Genomic DNA, 22,340 nt, shown 5'->3' with positions numbered 1-22,340 from the left:
TCTGAAAGGCCAAGTCGATATCTACGTAAGAAAGATTAAAACCGTTGCCCAAATGGATTGAAGCAGGTTTACAGAATTCTTAATTCAGGACCTTTCTCAGTAACCACCTTTGGATGACATGGTTTGAATCCCTGTTACTGCACTAACATCCTTTGGTAATACATTAATCTACATTTGCTACTCTCCACCCAGGTGAAGTAAAATGGGTAATGCTTTAGTCAACTCACCTGCCCGTCATCTTCCTCCACAGCTAGCCAGCGATCACACATGAAGAAGTACATCTTACTGGTCTCTAGATCCTTGATGACCAGTCTACTCAGGGCCCAGGACGGATACTTGCCGCTGTTGTCATGCCAGATACGCAGATGCAATAGGTTACCAAGGTGACGGGGTGCAGACATGATGAAGGAATCAATGCCTCCTCGCTGGAAGGTACGTCGTTTGGGATCGATGAGGAGGCGGGGTCGAGACTCCTCGGCCTCACCGGTTATAATCAGGGACACCTTGGCGGTGGTAGCTGGGAATAAATGAAATTCAGTCACATTCATATATTAGTGAGCCTCACATGTCTACAAACTTTAAACTACATATACATGTACATGAACATGGCTTTTTGCAACAATCAGGATCTGAGGCTACATGTAATTTTAAAATGTGCTGATGTTAAATGTCTATGCCTGCTTCCCCTGATTTCTCTAGAGTCAAAAGAAGTGTTTTGGCCATCTTGCGGTTTCGCAAAAAAAAGAAGATTTTGCTTCAAAAAAATTGGAACAAGTATATTTTCCTATTTTGATAGAAATCAGTGCTAATGTTAATACTTACAAGCTCCAGAGCGCATTCCGGTGAAGACTGTAATTTCATAGCTGTAATGATCTCTAGGGTCATTATCTATCAGTGGAGTGGCACCAGCCTGTAAGATAAATGATCGAAAAGATGAAAATACAGATCAGACCGAGTCTTAAATCATGAGACTACCGGTAGATATTTTCCTAAGCCTATACAGGCCCCTGTTTCATAGAACGTATTATCAATAGCAAAATAATGCTAAATTTCTATGACAAATTTTCACTCAGCCAATCAAATGCCATGATTTCCATAGCTTATAACAGTTACTGTAACTTGTTATCGACAAAATGTTTTGTGAAACAGGCTCAGATATTCTTTTACAATGAGATGTATCTCAGATTTTATTGCATGCTACATATAAAATGATCCTTGATGGGGAATGCTTCTCACTGATGAAGATAGAGCAGAAGAAAAAGCATTTGTGTACTAAAGTTGGATGGAGAGCGTAATACTTGTAGATATGTGTCCAAAATGATTAAATTCAAAGGACTGCAACAACCTACATGAAAATTTGCAATTAGATAAATGACTTTAAAAATAAATGAAATGATAGAAAGGTTTTCAAATATTCATTGTGAGGTACAATAACAAACTTGAGTGCCTATACATACTATGACCTCTGAATGCGAACATATGATTCATACGATACAATATTAACCTACATGTATTAAGGATGATTTCATTTTCATTCAATAGGCCTTTTCAGTGGGTTTCTCCCAAAGGTGATCTTGGCCTTGGTATTCAACAAATATGGTATAGACAATTGGCACAGAGTTGAACTCATGAACTTTAGAACCACACTAGAAAATTTTAAAACAAAATTTCACGACAAATTCAGAAAAAATCATGGAATTTCTTATTCTACGAGAGAGTAAGGCAGCTAATGTTGCAAGGTATCTGACGAGATATAGTTATGTGAATTTACCTTGACCAAATCTCTCTGGTCTTTCTTGTAAGCCCAGAGCACGACGGTGAGATAGACTGCAAACATGCACACCATGAAGACAAAGACAACTGGATTCTCATTGAGCTTAGAAAAGGCTGACTGTGACAGGTCAATGGAGTTCATAGGAACCTCGAAGCCTCCACCGAAGGCGGTCAAGTGAGTGCAGAAACACTGGGTATTCAGTAACCGAGAATTCGGTCCAACCTAGAACAACAAACCAGACGGCACAAAAATAAAGTTATTTCATTCAGAAATAATAAATCATGTAAAAATTGGAGGAATTAAGGCAATGTACTTTCATCTTCATAATACCAGTTATTGATATTGGCTTTGCTTTCACTTTTCATAAAGTGGCCTGCAAATAAAATACTTAAGTCCAATAATCTGATCATTTCATACTTATATCACAATTTAAGCTTACGCTCGACCTAGTAGTAGTAAGCTTATGCCCTACATTATTAGTGTGCTAACTATCACTGGCAGATCTCTACTTGTTCCCTTCACATTGTAGGACTGTAAAATATGATAAGACCAACTTTGTTAAACTACACATAGTGCTTGTAACATCTACCATAAATTATGATAATTTAAACAAATTTTATGATGAGAATTCCTCAAACGTAAATCCAATTGAGCAGCATCTTACTTTCCACAGACAGGAAAAGGAACTCTTAAGAAACACACCACACATCTTCTTTAAAGGTAAAGACCAGTTATGGTCATGCGATTGCATTGTAAAGAAACGTTGTGGAATCGATTAAGAAAAGGTTGATCATCTAGCATCTAGCATCTGCAAGGTTCTGGAATCATCAAATGATAAGAAATTTGGCTCATTCTTCGTAAAGTTACAAGCACTATACACAGAAAGATGTATATGGGACTACCCTATATCTCTCACAGACCATGAGAGAAACAAATTTACCAAATATATGAATTAGTAGGCGGTTTCCCGGCAATTTTTTTATCATCATGTATTAGTCAAAACATATTCTTTCACATGATTGGTAATGAGAGCTTCCATTTCATTTTTTGAAATTGGGGCGTTTCCAATACTGGTCTTTACCTTTAACCTATTACAAGATCATTCCACATTTTGTGATTTGGCTCCATAACTTTTGTTTCACAGCCCTAAGATAGAAGTATTATGAGACTCACCTCACAGCCATCAGTGCCCCAATCATCAGTCTCCTCATCGTAGAACTGACACTTGGAGGTGAAAGGTCGGATACGGTAATGGACAGGCCAGAACGCTGTGTCGATATCAGCATCAGATCCCAGGTATTCACTAATCGAACTCTCATTGGCTCCACCGATCGATTTGACACCGACGTAGACTTCAGCCATGGATCCATTGAAGTAACTATGATTCAAACATAACAACATTGTCATGACATTGAGTTCACAAGTACTCAGCAGAAGTTATCTTCGAGACAACATTAACAAGTATCTTTACAAATATGATCAAAATTAGTCAATGAGTCAAACTTAAAATGAACTTTGTTGGAGCTGCATCCTAGTACCTAACCTACATGCATATACAGTAAAGGGGATGGCAGTTGTGGCAGCAAATATCACTCTAATCAAAGCAACAGTGTTATGACATAAGGAGATTGACAGCTATACTTTACATGTGTACTTGATGGCATTATTACATTAGTTAATTTACAACACTGTATTGGCATTAATACATCATCAGGTACACGTATAGCAATTGAAATATAGGCATAAATATCCTGAAAACACCAGATATGAAATAAATATTCTGTTCAATAAAGTATGATAGGGGGAGGGGTATATTGCATGTGAACATTACTGTTTGAAATCAACTATTCAGATAAACAACCTCTCTAGACGCACGACTTCTGGGTATAATATATCTGTAAAGCGCTTAGACACATCATTGTATCGGTGTATTGGGCGCTATATAAAAGCGGAATATTATTATTATTACAAAATACAAACCTTCTCACCATGCATACATCACTGAGAGTAAAATGCAACAATGAACAAAAAGCCAGAATCAAACAATGCAAAATGTGTTGTTTCTATAAACTTGGATAGCTACCTGTCTATGATAGTATTACTGAGGAAGCACACATCAGGGTCGGGATAATCCAGCTCTCCACACTCTGTCCCGTTACCAAGATATGGGATTGGGTGCGGCAGGGTGCAGTTGAAATCATAGATATCAATAGAGGGCGGTCTTCCCATCCTGATGAAGAGCTGTAGGGTCACATTGTCTGCCTTGGTTCCGTTCCAGTTCAAAGGGATGGCTTCGATGTGCAGAGCAGCATGTCCAGGGGCCACTAGAAAGACAGAAATCAAATTTCAATCCAATTTTAAATCGGTAATCTAACATATCATTATCTCCCCCCTTTTTTTTGTGTTTGGTTTTTAAAAAGAAGAAGAAATATACATTTAAGTCCCACCGCGGCACTAATGTCCTTTGGCAAGACATTGATCTACATTTGCCACTCTCCACCCAGGTGTTAAATGGGTACCCGGTAGGATGCGAAAGCTAATGTGCTTAGATTAGCAAGTGTACGCTTGTAAAAATGATGCCTGGTTGGAATGCTCCCCAGGGAGTGGAGAATGTGCATACATTGTGTGTGGGGTAAGCCTGAATCCGATGACCGGGGTAATAATATATATATCTGTAAAGCACTTTGATAGGGCCCTCCTGAAAAGCGCCATATAAGAAATAGTTATTATTATTGTTATTATTATATACTCACATATTATGTGAGCGTATATACGTAAATTTGAATTCAAAACAAATTTGTTATAGTTTTCGGCAATAACGGTAATAAACTGACTGACTTGCCTAAATTAAATAACAACAACAACAATGCAGGCTTCTGGAATAGTGTTCCACAGCTTATTCAATTGTCTCTTAACCCTCGTTCAGATATGATGCAGTTAACTGCCGCAAAAAAGCTGCCACATTTTTTAAAAATCTGAATGAATGGCAATTGCATGTAATAAAGGTCACTGAGCTGTGTTCCTGTAAGACAAAGAAATGTGTAGCATACAACTTAAAGTTGATCTTAGTCTTTGTGGAACACCCACCCTGAATATGACAGCAGAGCATTATAAAGACGACTTACTAAGAACATGAGAGAGCATCCTCTCATTCCTGGGCTTGGTCACATTGAAGATAGTGACCAGACTATTGACATCAATCTGGTCTTCATCTCTCTGGATCCAGACCTCAATAGGTTCAGCTAGGTCTCGGATCTCCAGCTTCCCTCCTGTAGCGTTCGTGAAGGACAGGGCTGCGGTCTCACCCTGGACCGTGTTGGAATTGTTGGACCAGGTCTTGGAGTTGGTCTTCTCCATCAGTGACTATATTGGGAAAATTGGTGGGGAAAAAATGAAAAAGATGATCAAACTTATCAGGTAAAATAATCATGTTTCATTCGATTTGTTAAATTTCTTATTAATTCACACCTCACTATACATCTTTTACATAATCATTCCTTTATTGTAGAGTAAACGGACATCTTAAAAACAAATGAACATGTCTTAAACAACCATGATAATAAAATACCTGGTTTATGTATATACCTATTATGATACTATCTTTTATCTAAACATCAATACCTTTTGTTTGACTTCATATGAAAATCATTCTCTTCTTTACGTATGTTTTTACTTCAACTTTTCTCTCCTCTCTTCCCATGTTTTTGTTTAATTGACGTTGAAGTAGCAAACTGAAAAGCACAAACTTTGAAGCAAGTAACAATATTATGCACTCCATTCTGTTACAAGTAATTTCCAGTTGAACAAATCATGAATTTAAAATCCATGCAAATAGTCTGTAAGTCATAGTTAAGTATTATTATTTTAAAAGTATTAATTGCAAAAGTAAATTCATTATTTTTGTTTGTTTTGTTTTTGTAACTTTACTTGTACTTTACTTGGTTTAAGGGGTTAGGCTTGATTAGCACATGTGCCATTAGGTGGCCCCGCAATTTACCAACCAATAGTTTCTCTTCTTGTATATGTAAATATCATTGCATGAAATGTATTGCTGTAATCATGTCTTTTTAGGTGGTTTACTGCATTGTGTGAACTAGGCTAAAATTCTTACCTGAGCGTCCACAGCTGAGGCGGTGCCGTTCCCACTGCCAAACAGGGTGGCAGCCATCGGGAGCTTGAATCCAGATCCACATTGTGCTCCATATTGCTCTGAGGGGGAGGGAGAGATGAGAGAGAGAGAGAGAGAGAGAGATGGGAGAGAGAAAGAGAGACGAGATGGGAGAGAGAGATGAGAAAGAGAGAGAGAGAGATGAGAAAAAGATGAGAGATGAGAGAGAGAGATGAGAAGAGAGAGAGAAGAAAAAAAACCCACATACATTAAAAATCACATTACTGTTGTCCTATAAGCAACCATCAAATATCAACCTATGATTTGCATACATTAAAAATAATAACAAAGTTTAACAAATGATGCCTGTGGATAGACACTGAAATTATATGCCAGTGGAGCCCCACCATATTCAATACAACATAAAACCTGAAAACAGGCATGCCAGTATTATAATTGTAATGCATAGCAAACAAAGTAGCAAAGATAATATGTATAACAATCATCTCCACATTATGACATACATGGCACTGCCCCCCCCCCCCCCCCCCCCCCCCCCCCGGACATAAGCCACATCTGATTCCACAAAACATCAAATTACATGAAACAGCACTTTGGTTCAGATTCAGATACTTCCATGCGCTATATTTCAAAGTTTCAAAGGAAAACTGTAATGTCATAAAACAGATATGTAAGATGTAGGTAATGAGAATGGCTTACTGTTATCCATGTTGGCAGTGAAGGCCTTGTCCATTGTGATGTTGACCGCAGGAGAAGCTATGGCCACAGGAGCTTGACCGGTCACCATACCTCCATTGATGGTGCCCATCATGTTATCTACAACGCTATTCATCTGAGAGCTCATATCTCGACTCTGTAAGGATGATAAAGAGAGAGAATATATACATTCAAAACTAAGTTGATGGAGACCTGTATAGAAAGACCACTTATTTTCTCATTGTTACATAAATTACAAGAAACCTTTATGTAAAGATCACCTGCCTATATAGACCACTTTTCTGTATCCCTTGAGTAGTATTTCTATACTGGCTTCACTATATAATTGGACAAAATTTTTAATTTCAATAGTTAACTCATGAAAATCCCTTTGTCCAACCCTGATTCTAAGAATCTCATATAAACTTTAGCAATGTGATTGTACACAGATACAGAAAAGATGGATAAGATAAGAAATGGAAGAACGAAAGAAGATATGATTGCCTTAGGTTCCATACTTTGTTTCTATAGGAGGTACAGAGCCTGTGGAATGTTTCAGGCCTTTCAGGGAGTTACAGAATGGGAGGTTTAGGCCGCTACGGAGCATACGGTCACACAATGATAGCCTTACCATGTGGATAGTTGCAATTACTAGCAACAAAACAGGCATAGTTCTATCTTAAACATGACATTGCTATCAATAAGCCATAAACATATATCCTAGTTACACTGACAAGACCAACATCCGATCGATACGATGACACATCCTTTTCTCCTGCGACAATTGCTCCAGGCTTCATTTCTTCAAAGTTATAAGGTTAGGGTTAGGAATTGGGTTAGGGATAGCGCTGAAGCTAAGAATTCAGTTGGTGTAGGAAATTGTCGCAGTGCCCATATGTTTATGTGTTGATGGAAGCCTTTAATGGCAAGTTTTATACTATGAAAATATTAGTCGGCTATGTTTAGCCTGGGGTTCTAATAAACAAGGTGACTGATTTTTAAAGGGATCTGGTAACTTTGTCTTAGATCCTTTTAAAAAATCCTTGATTATGCTCATGCTGCAATGATGATTATAAACCTTTAGGTCAGTCAGGAACTCCATGACTTTTACAAGCCGATCGCCTGTCCGAATATCAAGATATTTATGATTGAAAATCAAAATCAAATTTTGCGTTTGCCAAACGGTTTTCATAATACTACAGTCTATTGGGGAAAAAAAGTATGGTAAAACCGGTCACTAACAAGTTTTTATGAGGCACTTCTTGATCATTTTGAAGCGCAATTTTTTTAGGGCTTCACTGTAACACCATATCACAGACACTGATAAGACGTAGGGCCGTGCATCTCAGATTTAACATTGTTAAACGATCCCTTTAAGTCTAAATCTGATGTGTTGAATTCCTTTTTATTGGCCTGGTGGCAGCGGTGGGATATTTGTCACAGGAGCAAGTGTGGTACAAACGAGCGATACCAGTCCAGACTCTTACCAGTTGGTTCATGGCTTCTACTTCAGCCGCCGCAGCAAAAGCTTGTGCCTCCAGATCAGATGAGTCAGAGGAGTAATAATCGGCCTCCATGTCATCCAGATCAGGCATACCGGTGGCATACAGGACGTCAAGCTGACTGGTGACAGCGGATGCTGCAGCTTTAGTTCTCGCTACTTTAGCCTGGGCTCCACTCATAGCATTACCTGTGGAGAGGGATTGACAGCAGAAGTACAATGATTTGAGACTCTTTTGTGTCCCTCCAGGGTTGGCCCAAGATTTTTGAATGGGAGGTGGGAGGAGAGAAGATTTACATAGTTGTGTGAATAAATATTTACCAACTTAATAGTGTAATTATCTATGAATTTTACAAATCATAATCATACTAATGCAGCTACTACTACTACTACCACCACTAAATAATCATGATAATACTCCGTTTTCGTATATTCATCTATCGATGGTCTCTTTGCACTTCCAAAGAGCGTGGATTATTACCCTGGCTCAGCCTAGCTGTCCTAAAAAAGGTACTGAAGCTTCAATGAATCAATTCCTACAGTTACGTTGAGCGAGTGTAACATGTAATGATTAATGTCTTGCTGCAGGACTTGAGTGCTGTGGCAGGGATTTGAACCCTGCACCTTGTGATCTATAGTCTGATGACTTATCCACTAGACCATAACACCTCTACTCTACCTTTACAATCATAATGATATTAGTGTCATAATGTGAATAAATGTTTACTTATCATAATAGCATTAATGTAATAAGTATCATAATGATATTAGTGTCATTAAAATGTGAATAAATGTTTACTGATCATAATAGCATTAATGTAATAAGTGAAAAATATTTACCAATCATATTGAGGATGCCATTACTACTTTCCTCCACTTCATCAGCCCCAGATTCATCAGATTTCTCAGATAATAGACCCATGAACTGAGTGCTTGTCGCCAGAGTGTCTTGCTGAAAATCAAATGATTAAAAAAATTTAAAAATCAGTTACAGACATTGAAATTCACAGAAATCACAAAAAGGAGGAACTGGTGGCAGAAAAAGTGGAGTAAATATGAGGGTCATTATTATGAATAGCGACCCTCATCTCACATTATGAATAGCGGTTCTTATGAATAACGGTCCTTATGTCTTTATGATTTTTTTTGTTTTGCGAGTGAACATGAATTTTATTTTCTTCCAGTGAACATAAAATTGCAGTGAACATAATTTTTTTTTTCAGTGGCATTAATGGGCTTAACGCTTTCGTATGAGACAATAGCTAGAATAAACAAAATATTCAATACTTTCAAAATCGAGACATGAAATTAGATTTGACTTACAGCTGCAGAGGTAGAGACTTCTCCTGTAGAGGAGGTTGCTGTTACCATGGCAGATGAGAGTTGCTTCATCGCTCCTACTGTGTTTGGTATGGCCAGAGACATCGCTACTACCATGCTATCTCGCATCTGTATTAAGAAGAATAAATATCAGTGACATACAGATTGAAAGTACATTGTAGTTCTCTTTTAAGGTGTTTCCAGGGGTGATAGTGAGCACTAAAAAAAAATTAAATTGTTTTTTTTCTCAACCAGGCCCCCCCCCCCCTTGACTAAAAAAATGTTATCTTACAACATTCCCCCTCCCCTTTTGAGTGAGAAAATTGGGAAAAATCAGGAGGAAAAAAATCAGGGAAAAATTTGGAGAAAAAGAAATTCGGGAAACCGATTTAAATCGGGTAATTATCAGACCTGTGTTTTTCATTGCTGTTTTTAAATAAAAAGCTCCATGGGTTTCTTAATAATCTGCACGGTGCTATGGAACGTTAATAACGTTTGTTTAAAATTCATAAAAAATGCAATGTTTCTGTCCATCATTAACAAATTAAAACAGTTTTTTTCTTTTTACTTTTTCATAAAATTAAGATATTTCCTCACCCATGGGTACATAATAACCCTTCCATCTAATAAATTATTATCTGATGCTGATAGGTGTGATACCCAAATCTTACTATTTACTTTGAGCAAAGTCATCTCAAACTATGTTTTCAAAAATAAAAAAGGAGCTGACATACTGTACTACAAATAATAAACCGTATGCAAAAATGATGAATAATAGAGGATTGACGATTGACTTAAAGATAAACTTGAGTTCTGGTAAAAAAGAAACTAAATTCTCACAGAATCAAACAAAACTTACACTGAATGTTCAAGATTACAAATAAATGTCATTTGCCAAACAATTTTGGTAGAAAATGTATACCGGTAATGGCTGAGTAATGAGCATAGAAAGATAAGGATATCAAGGTGTTGGGCCCCGAAACCATTTGTATAGTCCCATGTACATCTTCCCGTGTACAGTGCTTGTTACTTTACCAAGACTGGGCCAAATTTATTATGATTTTGATGACCCCAGAACCTTGCAGTACACACCAATACTTACATGCTACATGATCAACTTTTTCTGATCCATTCCACACCTTTTCTTTCACAATGCAATCGCATGACCAGAACTCAACTTTATCTTTAATATGATTAGGCTGAAGGCCAGTTGAAAAGTAAATTATGGAGAGAAGATACTCACCCCTTGTCTCTGTTCAGACTCCTGCTGTGCTTGGGAATCCAGTTCAGTCTGGGCTGCTGCTTCCGCTGCTTCCTGCTCCTCAGGTGTCATATCACCAACATCTAGGAAGCAGCGAAATGATAATAATAGCAGGAATAATATATGAGATTTGTAAGGGGCCAAAGCCACTTGGAATCAAATGTTCAAGGTGCACTTGTGAAACAAATACAACAAAAAGAGATCATATAAAAGCATCTGAATCATAAATGAGGGAACAGAGGTATGGAGAGAACATACAAAAATGACAGAACAATTACTTATGCGCTGAATAAAACAGATACGTTTCAAGATTATTTTTAAACTCTTTAACTGATCTGCTACTAGTATTACAAATCTTTTGAGGGAGAACATTCCACAGCAAACCACAGCAAAGGTTTTATTTCCCCGCACTTAGCATTGAGCTTAGAAATAACAAAGCATCCAGAGTTTGGGGAGCTAAAGATCTAGACGGAATATAGTGATTTATTAAAGTAATATTAACTGTGGAGCAGAGCCATGGACACAATGAAATAAAAGCAAAATAATCTTGAAAACAAATATACAACATATAACTTGCAGAAGTTTCATTCAATGAATGTCAATAAGGTAAAGATGACGTTGGAAAGAAATATAGCAGGAGTTCATTTTACACATTAAAAAAAATGCAGAGGATTTTTTTTTCCGGCAGTTAACCACCCCATATCTGAACAAGCTTTTACAGGTAACCTCACAAACATGTACATGTATGGTCAGATAGAGAGTTATACAAACCTGCACCAAAGGTTGTCATGGCAACTGTATATGCGCTTCTTCTCCGCAGAGGGCTCTCAGTACTGAAAGTCGGCATCTATCAAAACAGTTGGGACACTTTTATAATATTTCGTAATAGACAAATTTATATATCAAAATTGTCAACAAAGATGATTAATATGGTACTAAAAGAAAATAAATATTAATCCTACTTCAGAAACCTACTGGAGATAAAAATATGAAATAAATGAAGAAGATTTTTTGATTTATATATGAATTACCTTTTAGAATTATTCCTTATACAAAAACTAGATTTTCCAATATATGATAAATACATGATGCTTACTGGTAAATGCCACAAAGCTGAAAAAATGAAATTAATAGACAATGAAATGTGTTTTTTTTTGCAAACAAGAGCCAGAAACGATTGACCACCTGTTTGAGAATGTTTATATACACAAGATTACTTGAACAAATTTCTAAGATGGTGGCATACTAGCTTTAATAAAGAAATTTTTCAATTGAAAGACGAGAAGATCTTATTTGGGATACAAGACAAACAGCATGTTCTATTCAATCATTGTATTATTATTGCAAAGAAAACGTTATATTTATGTAGATCTCTTGTGATACTCCCTTCTTTTAATTAATTTCTTATCAAATTAAATCAAAGGTAACTTACAGAAAATATATATTTGTTACAAGGATAGATCCATGCATAAATTACGCAAAAAATGGAATGTGCTGGAATTAGGATGATATAGTAACTTTTGTTTTTTATCCATAATCTTGATTTATACTCATACTACATGTATATTTATCATCATATTTGAAATACATGTGTTTCAGTTTAATTTGTATTATGTACAAGATATTTTAACTGAATAAAAAAAAGACTTCAAATTAAACATAAGAAAATGTACGTACCTCCGTGGATGTTGATGCTGAGGGTGTAGAAGCAGCAACGTTGAGCATACCAGAGCAAGCTGCGATAATGTTGGCTGCGGTGGAGGTATCCCCGTTAGCAATGGCCGCTGACATGACGCCATCATCACCCGTCATATTCTGCATCATCTCCATCTGTTCTGCATTACTCACACTCGGAGGACGAACCTATACAAAATACAAAGAATATACTGTAACTGTATCGCCTCATTTTGGGAGAGCTCTTGAATGAGGAGCGACTTACCGTATCTGTGCAATGTATCTCTTGGAGTGACTGATGATGTTAGTGCAAAAACTGTCATTGTTCTGTTTTCTTATCATAAAAACACATCATATCATAACAATTATCATCTTTTCTTGCATGAGAGGATCGATACTGTGAAGCTCTGCTGTTCTTGGTTTACCGTCAGTATTGAAATGGAAGATGCTGGCTAATATATGAAGAGATTAATTCCAAAAGGAGCTAAATCCAATTTTGATGAAATTGAGTTATTGATATCAGAACATTGTTTACTTCAGTACCTGTCTTTTAAAAAGTATTTACTTAAATTTGGGAGCAATTATGAAAAAATGTGCCCTCTAATATCACTTTTCAATAGACGCCTACCGTATACAAAATCTGGTAAACGAATTCTTTTTTCTCTCAAGTTACAAAAAATGGATTTAGCTCCTTTTGGAATTACACTCTTCATATACATGAAGCATAAGGTAAACAATCTTTAAAATATGGGGTACAAGAATGAATGATGATTAAGTACTCTTAATACGACCAGAAAGTCTTCTGTAGATTTTTTTTTTCACTTTGAATATAAAACTTAACCCTGTTACCGTCTTACCTCTACTGTCAAGAGCAAATCAGAAAAGGATCCTATGTAGTCCGTGACCCGAACCAGTAAGAACACCTGGAAGTTGTTCTCTTCGTAGCCTTGAGGAAACACTGTAGGCGTGTCCATAAATGCTCTCTCCCCTGTCAAAATGTCAAATAAACAATAACACTTAATTTAAGAACAGTAGAACTTTGAGCACATTCCCTATTTTCAATTATGATTCAATTTGAATATGCATCTAGACAATTAGTAGAACTTCCTGCATAGAATATATAGATGTATGCTATTCTCACCCCTAAATTAAACTACAATTGATATAATCTCATTACGATAGGTAATATTGATGAAATACTTTAATAATGCTTTCAATTCAATCCCTGCAATAGTGATCCCAATATTTTTTAAAAACAGTACAGCTTTCTATCCAAATCTTCAAGCTAGAATTATTTTCAAAACCATGTTCATTCTTTAACTGTTACAAAGCTAACAAGTTTATAATTATCTCTAATATTTTGTAGACAAATTCATACTCTAAGGTTCTCTTTTTATCATCTATCTAGATACAGGGTTTCATGTGGGATCACGTTTTAATTATAAGTGCAAAATCTTCCTGCTCTTGATCCAAATACAATTCCAAGATTCTTCTTCCTTAATTAAACTCTCTTGCTCCGTCGGCATCCTCATCCTTTCAATTACTTTATCCCACTTTAGCTGTTATGACTTTAGTTTACCATTACTGTAACTAACTATGATTACGATTTTTTTTTTTTTGTAAAATGATCTCTGTAAATTTTTACCAGCGAAAAACAAATTTCTGAATGGACAATAAATACTCAATTTCATTTTCATAATGTTTAAAAGAGGATTAATTTAAGGCATGTATCCAGAACATCCATGCAAATATATAAAAATCTCTTGGTATCAATATGATTTAAAGAAAATTGTTTGGTGTACCGTTGTATAGCCAGGTCCAAGATTCTGACTCCTGTAGCCTTTGGGCGTAGCGATAGTTGAGAGGCATGTCTGGATCGGTCCAGTCCTGACATTCGATGTTGAATTCGGTTTCCAGGGCTGTACCATTGGGAGGTACAGCAGAGCAGTTACCAACAATCGGTCGCTCATTAGTGATGAAATCATACGAGGCCAGACCTGTTTGGAAAGTAATGAAGTCAGAGATGAATGCTATCCTGACACAATAACTGCATGGCATTGCATAAGAATATTTTAAAATGATATTCAAGGATATGTTGTGAAAATTATAATTGGGATTAAAATAATGAAATGAGGTTTAATATTAAGCTTTGATCAGCAAGGTAATACATAATACATAAGAGGCAAATTTCTTTATAAAATGAAACATATATTTATATATAATGCCTAGTTTCATGCCTCATTTTTGTGTGTTCTGAAAACGGACCCAGAAAACTACAGTAGGTAAAACCAAATAGACCAAAATCGATGTAGGGTTATAAGGACATGACTGTCATTATAATATTTGGAATAGATCACATGGGAGTACATGAATATGTATTGAATGGTTGTTTGGTGAAAAATCAGTTCAGTATCATTCCAAAGTCAAAGCAATGAACATTCTACTGTACTGCAAATTTGGAAGACAATATTGGGACAAGGACAATTCTACATGACCTTACCATAGTTCTGTAGCGAAGGCGTTCTGGCAGCATAGACTCGTATTCTGTAGGTAGACTGGTCCTCAAAGGGACCTGCATCAATAGCGATGTTTGTGTTGGAATCTCCTGTACCAGCGAACTGAAGCCATTGAGTCTTAGGAACGATGACAAACTCATTTTCAAGCAACACAGGATTGTATACTTGCTTGAAGATCTCCCATCTATTAAAACAGGGAAAAAAAATCACATTAGTAATAGTGACAACATAGTATAATAACGATTATAATAATAGGCATTTTTATTGCGCCATCTATCTAGAACTTCTATTTCAAGGTGTACAAGGAAAAATAGATAAGAAATAAGAGTTCGAATAAGTGCCATATTCTTGTCAAGCATTGCTAAAAAGGTGTGATTTCAACTTGGACTTGAACTCTCTAATGACGTTGTAGGTATATTTATATATATATAAAGGTAATTTGTTCCACATAAAGGATACTGCTGCAGAGTAGCCCTTTTGCCGCAGGTACATCTTGTGACACACATTGCTTTGGAAGACTATAGTCAACTAGTATTGCCAATTTTGTAAAGCGCTTAGAAACATTGTATTAAGCGCTATAGAAATACAATGTATTATTATCATTATTATTATTATTTAACTAAGCTAAGTCAAGTTACAAATTGCCATTTCGATGCAACAAGAAGTTTGCATTCCAGAGATTAATTACATTTTTCAATAAACAGAAAAAGTTATAAAATTGCACTAAAAAGAATAAAAAGCAACACAGCAAAAGAAGCATGTTAATAATTATGCAATTGCAAGAGATATAATATTGAATGCAAAAGATATGCATGTAGGTATGGTATAATTTGCATTTTTCTAAAAAACTTATATTTAACTTTCGATTTCCTTTGCACCTGTAGTGGGCAATCAAACCCAAATTGATCTTAATTCACTTGAGTTTCCTCACCATTTGTTTTTATTTCAATAATCATAATGAAAATCTTAATCAAGATGATGGAGTTTAAAATTCTTGGATCGTTAATACCGGTAGCCTATTTCTAGTTTAAAACATCTTAAAACATATCCAAAGGATGCATGACAAAATATAAGAGGCCAACTACTCTCTCTGAGGGCCAGTTCAATTCCCTGAATGTTTCCTGATGTGAGTAATTTTTCTCTAATTTCCTGACTTTTCAGTGACTGGAAAAAGAGTATTTTTTCAGCTTACCAGGATAGTTCACATAATTATAATTCTTATCTATAAAGGCTGGTATAACAATAAACAGGGTGAACAACTATTTCAGGGGGGCAAGAATATTCCAGAATACAGTATTCAACTTCCATCTTCTACTCATAAACTCCAAAATGAAAAACAAACAAAAACAATGGTATTTGTTGTGGGGTCTAGGGTCGAAAGTGAAGATTGCCACCTTACCGATAGTACAAGATTTGTCCTTTCCTTGCATCTAAGTCTGCAGACTCCAGAGCAAAGCGACTTGTTGGGTTCAACTTGGTCTTGCAGTTCGTACGGCAACTACATGCATGAAGAGAGTGAATGTCAAATGATAGCTGAAAATGATGACAACAGTTTCTAAAGATATAGTTTAGCTTAATTGTTAGAGCTACATGTACATGTATGTCACTATTCCAAAGGTAAGGGTCTGTAATTAAGAGGAGACAATTCAATCATTCTTAGAGACAATGGAGAACTATGCAAATTTAGAAGACACGTCCATCAATATATTTATATTTATGCAAACATTTATCATACATGTGAGGTTGCTCTTGATGACTAAAAATCTTGCTGGTCATCTTCGTTAACTATTCTTTCAACCATCATTTTGACTACTATAATAAAATAACTTGTTAAAGGACAATGCAATAATTCATCACTACAAGCTAGGAAATAATCATAGAACTGAAAGCATTTTTTAAACTGCATTGGCTTTTGAAATTCACAATACCGGTCAATTTCGTCACACAACAAACACTAGGTGTACTTGACACAGAGAGAAACTAGATGGAATTCGACTGCGCGCAGTCGAAAATGATGCCTCCGTTATAGAGCAATTTTACAAACCAAAACAGAAAAAAAAAATTGAATTCACGTTCAATGGTAATCCATTGACAGGTTCTCAGAATATTGTGATTACAAGCAATTTCTCATATACATATATGACCCTTTGATCTTTGACCTCATGACCATAAAATCTACTCAGTTCATTGGCTCTGCAAGATGTTCTGAGTTAAATAGTAATCCATCTGTCAGTTCTAATGAGAATGCGTTCACAAGCTATTTTTGCATACATAATGGGCCCATGACCTTTGACCTTTGACCTTATGAACCAAGAATCTACTCAGTTCATTGGCTCTGCAAGTAACAAACATGACCTAATTTTGGCATGAATCCATCAATCGGTTCTTGAGATAACGCGATCACAAGCTGTTTTTGCATTCATAATGTGCGCTGTGGCCTTTGACCTTTGACCTACGTGCTCCAAAATCTAATCAGATTGTCTTCCTATGGTGATACACACTATCATTAAGTTTGAAGTTTTTACATCTCCAGTGGTTCTTGAGATATCATGATAACAATCTCAATGTATGGAATTTCATAAGTTGACCTCTGTGACCCTTGACCTTTGACCTACGTGCTCCAAAATGTAATCAGATTGTTTTCCTATAGTGATACACACTATCACTAAGTTTGAAATTTAAATCTCCAGTGGTTCTTGAGATATCATGATAACAATCTCAATGTATGGAATTTCATAAGTTGACCTCTGTGACCCTTGACCTTTGACATACGTGCTCCAAAATCTAATCAGATTGTTTTCCTATAGTGATACACACTATCACTAAGTTTGAAGTTTAAATCTCCAGTGGTTCTTGAGATATCATGATAACAATCTCAATGTATGGAATTTCATAAGTTGACCTCTGTGACCCTTGACCTTTGACATACGTGCTCCAAAATCTAATCAGATCGTCTTCCTATGGTGATACATACTATCCTTAAGTTTGAAGTTTAAATCTCAAATGGTTCTTGAGATATCGCGCTAACAAACTCAATACAAGGAATTTCATAAGTTGACCTCTGTGACCTGTGACCTTTGACCTACGTACTCCAAAATCTAATCAGATCGTCTTCCTATGGTGATAAATACTATTCCCGAGTCTTAAGTTTAAATCTTAAATGGTTCTTGAGATATTGTGATAACGGTCAAACGGGACGGACGTACGGACGGACGTACGGACGGACGGACGGACGTACGGACGGACGGACGGACGGACGGACGGACGTACGGACGGACAACCCGAAAACATGATGCCTCCGGCACCACCTTCGGTGGCGGAGGCATAAAAAGGGATAATATTTGAATAAATTTCTTACGCGATGGCCATCTTGGGTGGGTTGCCGCTAGCGACTTGCATCTCCTGAGTGGCAATGGCCATACGGTCTCCTTTGAAGGCAATCAGCTTGAGAAAGTAGGTCATGTTTTCATGCATGTAGAAGGTGTCGAGTGTGAAAGATCCCTCGGTGAAGTTAAGTATACCTGAAGTAAAACAAAACACAATTAATTGCTGATAAGTACAATCAGAAAACTATACCCGTTTCCATCGGCATGTATTTGGAGTCAGCGATGATGATTACATACAAATAACCATCTACACAATATTCAATGAGCTTTGATCATGGACTTGGAAAGCGTTTAATGTATCTCCTGTATTAAATACAGCAGCTCCTACGATAAACTTTCATGTTGTTTATGGTATTACCTGATGGGTTTTTTCTGTTAAGTAATCTCGCCCCAAGGACTATAGTTGCTTCTTATCTTCCTTTGTGCATCATTCAGTTCAATTCAACAATTTCAATAAATATTTTGGCAGATCATCATAGCATTTCTTAGGAGTATTAAAACTCAGTGGAAAATTAGTTTGAATATGTAAACTTCTATTTCCCATCACAGATAGCCCTTAAGATTACCATCAACAGAAAACATATAGTTGACACTTTTTCTAAACTTACTTCCAATTCCTCCTTTGTCAAATCCGAATCGACCAAAGCAGCCTCCATAGTCATTAGGTTCTACAATGTAGGGATCTTTGGCATTATAGCCATCATTGAGTAGTGTGGTATAATCCTCGTTCCATTCCTGGAAAGCCTCATGTTCTCTTCTACAAATCCAGACATAGCGGATACCGCTCTTATCGCTTGGATCTACGTCAGGGTCTATAGTCTCTGCAAGCCCATCCATGTAGATCTTGTCATTCCATCGGACACGAATCTCTGATCCTCCAGTGATTTTAGCAATAAGAGGAGTAGCTTTGACACGTAATTTGGTCCTATCCAAAGTCTCCACACCACGTTCACCGTACATAGACACGTTGAGTTGGAAGGCATAGAGTCCATACGGAAGGACAAACTTCTTGATGGCTAATTCTCTTTGGGTGTATCCTGACATGACAGAGTCCCCTAGATCATAGATCTCTGTCTCACTTCCATCATCAGCGACTTCATAAGCCTGCCAGGTGTAGAAGGCATACTTGACGGATGTGCAGTTGATTTTCACCCTAGCATAGACGGTTACATCCTTAGATGCGTAGTACTCCCTGTTACCATCATCATCACAGAAGGGATAATATTGATTGCAACCATTCTGTTCAGCAACATCCACTTCAGGGTAGTAACAAGGAGCCTTGGTTACGGCAGTTGGTATAGAAACAGTTTGAGAGGAAACCATGTTGTGAGCAACAACCGAGATGCGATATCTATTTACAGTCTGGAAAACGTTGGTGAGTGTGACATTTGGATCTTGTCCACTGAACAGTAGACCTTCCAGGTAAACATTGCTCACTTCCTCAAAGCGTAGGAACTCGTCTTTGAACTCTAGAGGGTAGCGCGCCTCACAGGTCGGCCGATGGCCCCAGAAAGCAAGGTTATTAAAGTCTGACGTGACATCTTTGAAATCCACAAAGTAGCAGACATCCGTGCCTACGTTTCCTGCGTTCAGCTCAAACTCAATAGTGGTATTTCTTGATCGTGGACCATGATCAGACAACACAAGATCTTCAACGCTTCTCTGAATGACTACAGTCTTTGAGACCACCACCCAGTGAACAGGGTTAGAGACATTCAGTGTTATGGTGTATACACCACGTTGGGCATACCACCAGATGGCATAGGGCTCTCTGGTTTGGAGCACATAGGGTGGACGAGTAGTTGGAGTCTCAGTTATTGGAGGTGTGGTAGACGAGGGAGGGTCTGTAGGTGCTCTGGTTGGTAACGGATCTGGACACAACGTGACATCAAGAGACACATTCTCCCTCACAAAATGTCTACCAATCCAAGTGAGAACTTCATAATTCAGACAGTTCCATTCACCAACCAAGTCAACGAACGTCTCCAAAATAATCGTTTTATTCTCGTTCACGAAATATGTGTAATTTGACACGAAGAACCAGGTATCATTTCTTGCCGTTTCATTGAAACCATCACAGTTGTACTTTTGGCTCTTTATGATGCTGTCGGTGCAGTTCTCATCTAATGCATAATGGGGTGTAGTAATTGGACCTACTGTTGCGGGAGGAGCAGTTGTACAGTTATCACTGCTTGAACTGTTTCCATTACTGGTACAGTTCACTGCAGGTGGCGGTGATGTTGGTGCTGAGGTCACGGCTGGGGGAGGAGGGGTGATGACGATGGAGCCACTGGAACAGGCCAGAAGATCATCATCCCTTGTATCCAAACGATCCAACACTGACTGCACCCAATCTTCAACAATGAAAGTACAATTTAGAGGCTCTTCGGTGGTGGTGGTCATCAAAGGAGTGGTTGTTTCAGACTGTGTTGCTGTCTGAGGCTGTGTACTTGGAGCTTCAGTGCTTGGATCGGGCACATGGAAGGTATCCCCAAAGTCCCAGGTGTAGGTCAAGTCTGTTCCTGATGCATGCGTTCCCTTAACGACAATTGCATCCTCCAGAGGGAAGTAATTCTGCAGAGTACCGAACCCTTCCTGGTCATTCTCTGTGTCATTACCAAGCATGTAGTCACCATCAATGATGAACTCATTGTAGCTGACTTCCTTCTGTAGCTGGATGACAGTCTCGTAAATGTAAATGGTGAACACATGGGTCTTATCACTAACAAGATTCCATATGCGAAGGGTAACATTATACTGACCCCATTCGTCATAGTCATGCTCCACGGTCAAGATGTGATTAGTGGAGTCTGTGTTCCTGCTACCAACAGCTCCATTCTCAGTCAATGATTTCTCATCGTGGATTGACCCGTCACCCCAGTCGATGGTGTAGTAGGCTGTAGTAGGGAAAGGTAAATCCTTTGCTTGGTACAGGTGAAAGGGAACTGAGCTATAGGTGTCCTCAACCCACAGTCTGTTCAGTCTCCGTCCAAGCCATTCAAATCCCTTCACTGGGTGTTGGACAACAACAGGATCTGAATTCAAATTATAGGTTTCGCTACCCAAGAGATTAGTTGCTATCACCGAAACTGGGTAGATACCTGGTTCTCGATACTTATGATTACGTGTGCGCTTTCCTCCAATGTCGATATCCACGATGCTTCCATCCTTGAAGTCCCATTCCCAGGTGACCCTTGAACCCCAGCTGATGGAAGCTGTGATCTCCCCGTGCTGTCCTACACGGATGTGAGGCCTTGGGCAGACAAGCACCAGGTCTAGGATTGGTTTCTCCATCTCAATGTCCGCTTCAAAGATCATGAAGCTCACAAGGTTGGAGATATGATGTAGACAGCATACGGACCCGTCTTGGCCAGTGGCATGTGCTGCTGGACTGGATTGGAAACCGCAATGGGAAAGTCCTCTACTGGCTTTATCTTGGAAGTGAATTCATATGCCACATTAGCATCGGTTGGAGGAGTGCTCTGGTCCCCAGTGTACTCGTATTCAAAGAGGATAGTACCAACCTCCTGGTATGGAATTACTCCAGGAGAATGGAAGGTCATCTCTAAATTTTCCACAGGATTCTGGACCTTGATCAATATCCATACCAGCTCATCACTAACAGCACTTGTACAGTGGATCGTGACGTTGTAATCAGCCGCAACGTCGTAAGAATGCCACTCCAAGAACTGGTCACTCCAGCTTCGCCTCATTTCAACTTCTTCGTAGGTATTGGAATCGCCATCATCAAAATCCATGACCATGGTGAGGTCGGATCCTACCTTCATGTCAAAGGCTATTGAAATGGAGTCATGAGGCATAATGTACATCTCTGAGACCCACATCATGAGGTCCTTGATAGCATATTCCACTTGTACCGTGACTACATCGGTGAAGGGTCCACTCACCAAGTTCAATGTTGTCAAGGACAAGTCATAGAACCCACGATCGCTGTATTTATCAGGTGGTATAACAATGTAGCCTTCCCGATGGCATCGTTCATGTAGTACAGTGATTCATTTGTCAAATCTAGAGCGAGGCTAGCAAATTCGCCTTCAAAGGACAGGTTGGTTCCAGTATCAA

General features: G+C 37.9%; 1 protein-coding gene across 1 annotated transcript in view; it reads right to left on the bottom strand.

The window, feature by feature from the left end:
- Window positions 1-22,340, bottom strand: part of REJ5 (receptor for egg jelly 5) — a gene marked incomplete at its 5' end in the record, with an annotated part of 35,235 nt that extends 12,895 nt beyond the window's left edge. Inside the window, 22 exon segments of the mRNA NM_001098451.1 lie at window positions 228-517; window positions 823-910; window positions 1,772-1,996; window positions 2,948-3,152; window positions 3,858-4,098; window positions 4,900-5,137; window positions 5,886-5,983; window positions 6,603-6,756; window positions 8,087-8,289; window positions 8,941-9,052; window positions 9,424-9,549; window positions 10,664-10,764; window positions 11,453-11,528; window positions 12,359-12,544; window positions 13,213-13,343; window positions 14,158-14,352; window positions 14,856-15,055; window positions 16,271-16,369; window positions 18,230-18,392; window positions 18,866-21,597; window positions 21,600-22,242; window positions 22,245-22,340. Coding sequence (NP_001091921.1) covers window positions 228-517; window positions 823-910; window positions 1,772-1,996; window positions 2,948-3,152; window positions 3,858-4,098; window positions 4,900-5,137; window positions 5,886-5,983; window positions 6,603-6,756; window positions 8,087-8,289; window positions 8,941-9,052; window positions 9,424-9,549; window positions 10,664-10,764; window positions 11,453-11,528; window positions 12,359-12,544; window positions 13,213-13,343; window positions 14,158-14,352; window positions 14,856-15,055; window positions 16,271-16,369; window positions 18,230-18,392; window positions 18,866-21,597; window positions 21,600-22,242; window positions 22,245-22,340 — 6,602 coding nt within the window.

Source organism: Strongylocentrotus purpuratus, unplaced genomic scaffold (genome assembly GCF_000002235.5).
Source record: "Strongylocentrotus purpuratus isolate Spur 01 unplaced genomic scaffold, Spur_5.0 spur5_scaffold_14, whole genome shotgun sequence".
Taxonomy (NCBI): Eukaryota; Metazoa; Echinodermata; class Echinoidea; order Camarodonta; family Strongylocentrotidae; genus Strongylocentrotus; species Strongylocentrotus purpuratus.
Note: the sequence above shows the minus strand (reverse complement) of the source record. Positions and strands in the feature narration are given on the sequence as shown.